Source organism: Python bivittatus, unplaced genomic scaffold (assembly GCF_059951505.1).
Source record: "Python bivittatus isolate LINGU-HERP-01145 unplaced genomic scaffold, Pbiv_v1 ctg000700_np1212, whole genome shotgun sequence".
Lineage (NCBI taxonomy): Eukaryota > Metazoa > Chordata > Lepidosauria > Squamata > Pythonidae > Python > Python bivittatus.
This window is the reverse complement of record NW_028277098.1, coordinates 83702197-83710781: the sequence shown is the minus strand read 5'-3', so window position 1 is coordinate 83710781 and position 8585 is coordinate 83702197. Positions and strand designations below refer to the sequence as shown.

The 8585-nt window shown below is 41.4% G+C and overlaps 1 protein-coding gene across 1 annotated transcript in view; it reads left to right on the top strand.

Moving 5' to 3' along the window:
• Positions 1-1592: 1592 nt before the first annotated feature.
• Positions 1593-8585, top strand: part of LOC103058737 (thyrotropin-releasing hormone receptor-like) — a 28308-nt gene continuing 21315 nt past the window's right edge. The window contains exon 1 of the mRNA XM_025167738.1: positions 1593-2402. Coding sequence (XP_025023506.1) covers positions 1593-2402 — 810 coding nt within the window. The remainder of the gene's footprint in view (positions 2403-8585) is intronic.

The following is an 8585-nucleotide window of genomic DNA, read 5'->3' as shown; positions in this document are numbered from 1 at the left end:
TTTAAATCGGCTCAGCTGGGCTGCCTGCAGATGAGCAAAGGCTTGCTCAGAAGGAGGGCGTCCAACTGCAACAGTCATTTGGAACAGGCTGGTGCTGCTGGTAATGTGGCGCTATCGTTTCCTCATGAGATTTCTGCAAACTGGCATCTCCCAGAGAGATTCGACTTCAATTCCTATAATCCCCAGCCACCATCACCCTGTTGGGTGGAATTTCAAGGCGTTATAGTTCCAACTCATTTGGAGAACACTGGATTGGGAGAGACCACTGTACCCAGGAGGCTTGTGCAAGGAGGCATGATCCATCTCAGCTTGAAGACAACACTGGCTGTTCCAGTGGTTAATGTGAAGTGTCAGAGGCTGTATTCTTCACCTCACCAAGGGTCTGCCTCAACCACCCGCTTTGTTTTACATGCACAGAAGATCACTGAAGGGCCACAGAAATTACTTAATTGGCTCAATTGCTCTGATCTAAGGCGTGGAAGAACCATGATGCTTAGTGGAGCTGCTTCGGTGGGGTGATTTAATCAAACCATCATTGAATCAAATTAGTTCTTGAAGCTTTGAACAGTCCTGGTGACCAGTAGATATTAAGAGATACCAGGGCTCACTTCATAGTATCACCCATTTTCATATGAAATATGTTATTTTAGGTACGGGTAAGCTATATTTACCCTGTAGCAAGTATTAAGTTGATCTCTTGAGTCCAACTCTTGGATCAACTTAATCTGTAGTTGCAGTATCTGCAAGCGTTCCTGTTTCTTGAGCTTTGGAACTGATAAATACCCTTGTTTTCTTCTTGTGGTTGAATGCATCACCCACACCTTGCTGGGTCATTAAAAGAATTGCCTCCATAAACTGAATTGTGGCCCCCGATCTATGTTTCAGTATGGATTGCATGTCAAGATTTTCAGGTCAGTGATCAGTCAACCTCTGTTTAGTGGTGTAGCTGGTATATCCTACTAGCATATCCTGCCATTAAATGATGTATGGTGGGAGGTATGATTGTATCTTTCCACATGCCCAAAACATGTGGTCATACTTCACATTGGGTCATCTGAAAAGGGATGGTGAAATGCTAGGTTTGTTTGCCCATAGTTGTAGCTATGATTGTCAGTGTAAGCAAGGAAAACTTAATCCAGAAGGTGACGTAACAGCAGAAGCCTGGTGGAATGATGGAATAAGGCCAGCATTGTGTGATCAAGGGCAACATGAATTTAGACCACTTAATTAGTTTATCGTTCAATTTATTGTTCAAATGAAAAAAAATGTTAATTCAGTAACCAGGTTAAATTCGTTGTGCAAATAGAATAAAAGAGATTTATATAAATCATTTAATGATATATGCAGCAATCCTGAAAGATAGGTTGCCATTATTCCCATATAGTGGTAGGATTGTGAAATAGTAGCCTGCCTAAGATTTGAATCCAGTCTCCCTGCTCAACAGTGACACTCTTATAAAACAGATTATGTGGGCTTTAATCTAACAATCTGAATTTTCTCTTTCTTTCTGCTGGCTTAGGGTACCTATTGAAGTAGTTCTTGGCTTGGAAACTATCAGTGTTGAGGAAGAAAAATCCACGTGAGAGCCACAAATGGAGAATCAGTCTTGGGACTTCTTCGGAGCCCCCATGAGCAATGTCAGCACCAATCAGACTCTTCTGAACAAGATGCCGCAGTTGCCCCTGGAGGTGCAGGTGGTTACCATCTTGCTGGTTCTGCTGATCTGTGGGGTAGGCATTGCAGGCAATGTCATGGTGGTCCTGGTGGTCCTTCGCACCAAGCACATGGTGACTCCCACAAACTGCTACCTGGTGAGCCTGGCTGTTGCCGACCTGATTGTGCTGCTGGCAGCAGGGCTGCCCAACATCTCTGAGGTGGTGGCCTCCTGGGTGTACGGCTATGCTGGTTGCCTGTGCATTACTTACCTGCAGTACTTGGGCATCAACATCTCAGCATGCTCCATCACAGCCTTCACAGTGGAGCGCTACATTGCCATCTGCCACTCCATTAAGGCACAACTGCTTTGCACCGTAGCCCGGGCCAAGCGCATCATTGCTGCCCTGTGGTTCTGCACTTCGCTGTATTGTCTCATGTGGTTCTTTTTGGTGGACACCTCAAAAGCCATGTTTGCTGATGGCACTCAAGTCAGCTGTGGCTACCGTGTCTCCAGGAACCTCTACATGCCCATCTACTTCTTAGACTTCACCATCTTCTATGTCATCCCCCTGGGCTTGGCCACTGTCCTCTATGGTCTCATTGCCCGCATTCTCTTCATGAACCCACTGCCTGCCACACCACAGCATGCAAGCCGGCTGAGCAAACGCAGCAGCTCCATCACTATCTCCAACTCCATGAAGCTGTCTTGCCGGGGGACCAAGAGTGCTTTGAGCTCCAGGAAACAGGTTCTTCTTTTTGCTTATTTTCAGGGCAGGGATGCAGATTAGGTATGTAGATGCATAGGAGTTTAGGAAGCCTTTGTCCAACTAGTCCAGTTTTTTCTCCTCTTAGGAACACTAACTCTCTAGGATTTCAGGCAGAGCTGTCAACACATCCCATCTGATTCTTCTATGTGATGACGATGATGATGATGATTGAAAAGGAAGCCTCTGCTGCTCTTGAGCTATGGTCCTTCCCAAACTGTCTTAGGTTAAGAGATTTTGGAGTCAGAGACAGAAAACTCCAGTATCATCCACTACCATGACTATTTTCCTCAAAGGTGAGGAAAGTGAGGTGATTCACCCCAGGCACCAATAACTGATCATTTCGTGCTGTTTAATATTTCCTCAAGTGCAGCCTCACCTTGATGAACTGTGTTGCTGCCCTAGTGAAAAGGAAAAGGAGAAGGAAAAGAGAAGTTACTATGAAATGTGTTGTGCTGTGCCCTAGCTGTGAATATTGACCCAGAGCAATAATAAAAGGAAGTATTAACATACAAATGTATTGATCCATCTCCCTTTCTTCCACTATTTAGTGCAAGCCCCATGTGCTGTACAAATCACTCCCCATTTAAAGACCCAACCAAATGTCCAGTGTTTTCTGAACCTATTGCGAGTACAATATCGAGTAAATAGGTACTTGTTTTACACCAAGAATCAGGACAAGCTCTTTGCCTATCTACTTTGGTCCAGCAACTTTTCTTGAGTGTCTGAGCCAAAGAAGGTCTTCCCCATTATCTGAATCTTTTAACTGGAGTCACCAGCAATGAAGTTGGGACCTTTTCACCTACTCTGCTATTGAGTTTACCCTTAGTGAAAGATAGGAGATTACGGAGCATTTAATTAAGATATCGGTAGAGTGGGAAATATTATTTATGGGTACTGCCACATAAGTAACAAGGAAAGAACAAATAAAGATAAGTGCTGGAATAATACAGTGTTGGTATGATGGGAAAGAAAAGTGAGTACAAGAACAAATATGGAACATTTGGAAGTTCTAGATTTGAAGTGAAGATAAAAACTGGGCTCTATCAGGCAGAATGAACATTACACATCAATTTAACTTTAGTAAATTAAACCTTTCATTTCATTCTAGGATTCCTTGGACATTCACAGATATAACTTAATATATGTTATCTTTCTATTCTTTTCAAATTATTTTATATACTATAAGAAGCTCAAGCAGACAAGGGTAGTTCTTTTCCTTTCCCCAGTTTAATCCTCCCCACATATCTGGATGATAGGCAAGGCTGAAAGTAAGAATAACAGGTTCAGAGTCACCCAGTGAAAAGGATTTGTCTGTGGATTTTCCCAGCATTACTCTGACACTAACTAGTAGAAATCACTGGATCAGTATGTTCAATAATATATTCGGGGGTGTTTTTGGAACATACTATATTATATTTAATATCTCATGCTAAAAGCAGCAATGCAGCATTACAGACAAATGGCTTAATATATCCATCAAGCTTGTGTATTTAAGAAAAGTCTCTGGCATTAGAAAGCTAATACAATATCAGTTTTGGTTTCCTGGGAAAGGTGGAGGGGAAGATAGGAAAGAGTGGTTTTAAATGGACATGGACATGCAATATTACAGAGCCTTCTCCAACCTGGACCCCTTTAGAAGGGTTAGATTACTATTCTTATCAATCCCAACCATTGGTCATGTTGGATAGCGCTGGTGGGAGAAATTTTCCAAGGCATCTTGGATGATGAACTTTGCATTAGAAGTTCACAAATATGAACAAGAACAGTTCCTTTATCTTTCTCTCTCTTGGGTAACATCTGCAAATCGGGGAAGAAAAGGTGGAATTTCAAAGGCCTATTCATGTGAACATCTTGGCATGTAGAAGAGTGGAGCCGAAACAAAATTATTGGAAAATACGATATAAGCAAAATTATTGGAAAACATATTTCCAATAAATACAATATAGGGAAGCCCCTAGGCTGTGCCAAGCTAATTGTAGGCATGGGCCACTAAGTGTAGAATTGAATTCCAGTTTCAGCTGGCACCAGCAACTGAATGGAGTGCCCCTTTCCTATTTATTGATAGGCTTTTGTTGTTGTTCTCGACCTTGATATACTAAGTCTCTGTTCTGAGGCTTTGGACAACAGAGTATTTCTTCCTTGTCACTGGCTTCAAAGCATTCACTTCTCAGTCATGTCGTTATCGAATAATGGTTAATATGGCCCCTCCCAGACAATCTATTTATTTATTTCATTTATTTATTTCAAGTATTTATAAGGCCATCCAACTCAGTCAATATGACTCTAGGCAGCATACAATAAAAATAAACAATTCAGGAAAAAATACCCCAACATACATCATTGAAAAACAATCCAATATATAAAAGGATGGACTGAACAACCAAAACAACCAAAAGAGGACTCCATTTAACTGGACCCAAATGCTTGGAGGAAAAGCCAGGATGAAAATCAGGAGGCTCTGAATATGCTCTTTCCTCACTGTGATCAGAAGGACAATTTGCAACCCTCTTGCAAATTGCATGCAGGTGGAGAGAGCCCAAAAGGAAGGAAGGAGATGGGAGTTGAATGGGAGGAGCCTGCGGGAGTCTATAGACTCATGGCAAGAGTTACCTATCTCTCACCCACACCAGGGAGGAAGAGGGAGAGCAAGAGTGAATGTGGAGAAAATGGACTTTGAGAAAGAGTTCTGCCTTGTCCACCTCTAGCAAGCCAAATTTTCAAGGCAGGGTGAACAGTCTTCAGTCCATGCGAGTTATGCAGCTCCCAACTGCCTTTTTGAAGCCCATGGAGACTGCCCCCTCCCCCAATCACATTGCCAAAATGTTCCACAAATGATCAAGTATTGGAGACATGACTCCCAACTGAATTCTCATGGGAGATAAGCAAAAAATAAAATGCATTATAGTTGTGAGATGTTATGACATCACTGCTCAGTTCTCTGTACCCTTTCCTGCTACGAAAAATTATAGTAAAAATGTCTATTCTTAGTTATGAAAATGTTGCCTGTCCTGGTTCCAAAGGAATTCAACACTTCACAATAGCCAGAACTCTGCTGTTCTGTTTAGTCATTGTGAGATGATGGTTGTGATCCTAATCCTGTTTACTGAGGCTCGAAAGTCCATTGCTCATGGTGTGATATATGTCTGCAATACGTGACTAGAATTAAATTCTGAGACTGCAATTTTATACACACTTCCTTGAGAATCAAGCTCCTTGACTTGATTGGACTAAGACAGTGTTGTCCAAACTTGGCCACCTTAAGATGAGTGGACTTCAACTCCAATGGCTGGCTGGGGAATTATGGGAGTTGAAGTCCACTGATCTTAAAGTGGCCAAGTTTGGACAACACTGGACTAAGAGAATCACAATTAATGATGAATGTTAAGAGAGGATACATCCAGACTGTGATCTTCATATAATCTACTTCTATTCAGTAAACAGAGAAGGGGCACAGCTATCAAACCTTTCAAGATCTGTTACTATTTGTATCTTCATCTTCACCTGTATTAGTTTATTGGCCTACCGTGCACCGCATACAAAAGGGAAAATGCAATGGATGAATGTTTTCCGATTTTCTTCTGCAGTAAAAATAATTTGCATTACATTTTACTGAGAAAAAAGTGTTTTATTTTTTTCCAAAGATGAAGAAAAAACAATGGAATTTCCATAGGATTCAGCACAGGGTTCTTGCATTCCTTAGTGGGCAGGTAGCAAGGTGCAGGAAGTCGGGACTGGCATTGCTTTTCATCTTTCAGAGAGCCATCTTCTCAATATTGTGAAACCTCCCTGATTCTCACATATTCTAATTAAATACAAATTTAAGACACCATGAGAAAATTCCTCCACTGAGGATTTTGTAGATCATGAAGATGAATAAGCAGAGAGGCTACAGGATGCTGACGAAATGTAGCAAGAACAACAGAGTGTACAACTGACCAATATCCTTCACAACCTTGCAGTAAAAAAGTAAGCTCAAAAACCACCACATAAGTGATTTTCCAATGAAATTCTAAAACAGTCTAAGAAAACATTCTGGAAATTTTCAGCATAGGATAGAGATGTGATATAGAGAAGATGTAGACATGGTTACCAGCCTTAGTCCTATCCATGCCATACATAGCTTTTCCTATTAATGTGACCAGACAGTCTGGGAACATTTCTGACAGCATGCCATAAACACAATCAACATTCAGTTTTATCCTAAGAAGGTTCATGCTATTCTATTCCATGTAAACTAGAATTTGTTATGTAGACACTACCTTGCAAGCCAACATACTGTTGCCTGCATTCCAGAAACTAGGCAGTATATGCTGTATAACAGCTTGCACTCAGGATGGTATAAATACCAAGAAAAAAAATGGATGGAAATGTTCTGAGAATGTAGTAGACAGTGAGACTGCAGTTATAGTTGGTGTAATTGGAGAAAAGTTAAACTATGAATGTGGTTTGGTTATGGGGTAGTTGCACAACTTAATGTAATGTGTGTGAAGAGTAGATCTGTGCCTGATGATTGCAAGAATACCCTTATTGTTCCTTTATCACAGGGAAAGGTAGCAAGACTGAATGCAAAAACTACAGAGAGAATTTAGTTTGTTTAGTGTGCCTGGGAACACGTTAGGCAGAATTCTGTCTCAAACAATGTAAGAGGTGACAATGAGCAACATTTATGAAGTGCAGTGCAGCTTTATACCAGGAGGAGGCATACAGATCAGGTTTTTGCTACTGGGGAAGTTGCTGAGAAGTTATGAACAAGAATATCTAAGTATGAGTTTTTCTTAAGAAATACTGTAGGGAGTGGCAAGGCTCCAAATGCCACTTTCCTCTGTGATCTGCCTATCTCTGTAACTACCATGCCAACCCGCTTCTGCCACTCTCCTGACAAAAATAGAGTATATGTAAACCACAACCCTGACTTAGGGGTTGATGAAGAGGCCCTATGACTAGAAGAAGAATTGTGTTGGCCAACCTGCTTTACAAGCGCTCCTGGCACCCCAGATCAGAGGCAGCAAAGGGCAAAGCAGGGGTCATTCTTTAGTGTCATGCCAAGCTTGGCACCCCAGAAAACCAAATGGGAAACTGGGTGGATGTTTACAACAATGTACACTACTCCATCTCTCCTTTGTATGCCACTCCACCCCTCCTTTGTGTGCCATCCCAGCTTTCTCAATTCTCTCCCACTGTTTCTCCCTTTCTTCCCCATTTGCACCTTATGGAAGAATGCTTTCCCACTAGGACTGTGTCTCTTCTTCTATCTCTTGTACGGACCCAAACCACTGAAGGAAACGATTCCCTAGCAACATATGTATTCCTCCCACCTTTCCAGCAGAAATTTTGCACAGATTGACTGCCTCGTGAGCACCTAACTTCACTCTGAAAATAATTTGATTTTCTCCAGTTCAAGATTAAAGAGAAAAACTGCTTTCCCCACAAAACAAGAAAGAAAAAAGAAGAAAGTTGCCAGCAAAGAGAAGTGTTGTTACTCTGTAATTGCCAATTATTGTATCCCGATGTGGAGAATGTTACGCTGCCACGGCTTGTAAAATATCTCTTACTTATATCCAGTTTTATTAATTCCTCTAATTTAGAATGATGGTAAAGGTTCACATGGACCTGCACCCAAGCATAACCAAAGAACTACAGCATGCAGTTACCAGCTGTATCCTTCAAAAGCCTTTCTGATTATGAGTGTATGGTACAGTAGATGCATTCCTTGTAGGGGGTCCTCAAATCTTTCTCAAAAGAAATAGTTTTATTATTATGTTTTCTGACCAGCCAAAAGGGAAACATTTAGGATTTAGAGAGTTTAAAATAAGAACACCAAATTCTCTGTTTTATATGCCTTGTGTCCAAAGCATCTATAAAGAAAATATAATTGATAGTGGCCCTCTCTCTCTATGGCTTATGCAGTCCCATCTTAGAAGGTGTGCAGTTAGGCTGGGCATTAGGTGTGACACCTACAGGTAGAAACCATATGGATATAAATCACCATACCCATAGAGCCCTCTGGGATCTGAGAACCTCTAGGGGTAGGTTTCTGGATTCCAGAGAAGCCATGTCATATAGGCTTGTGACTGGCAAATCTTGACATCTAATTTGTGGAAGCAGAGTAGAGCTAATTGCTTGATAAGGTTTAATCTATCCAACTACAGTGCCTCTTAATCA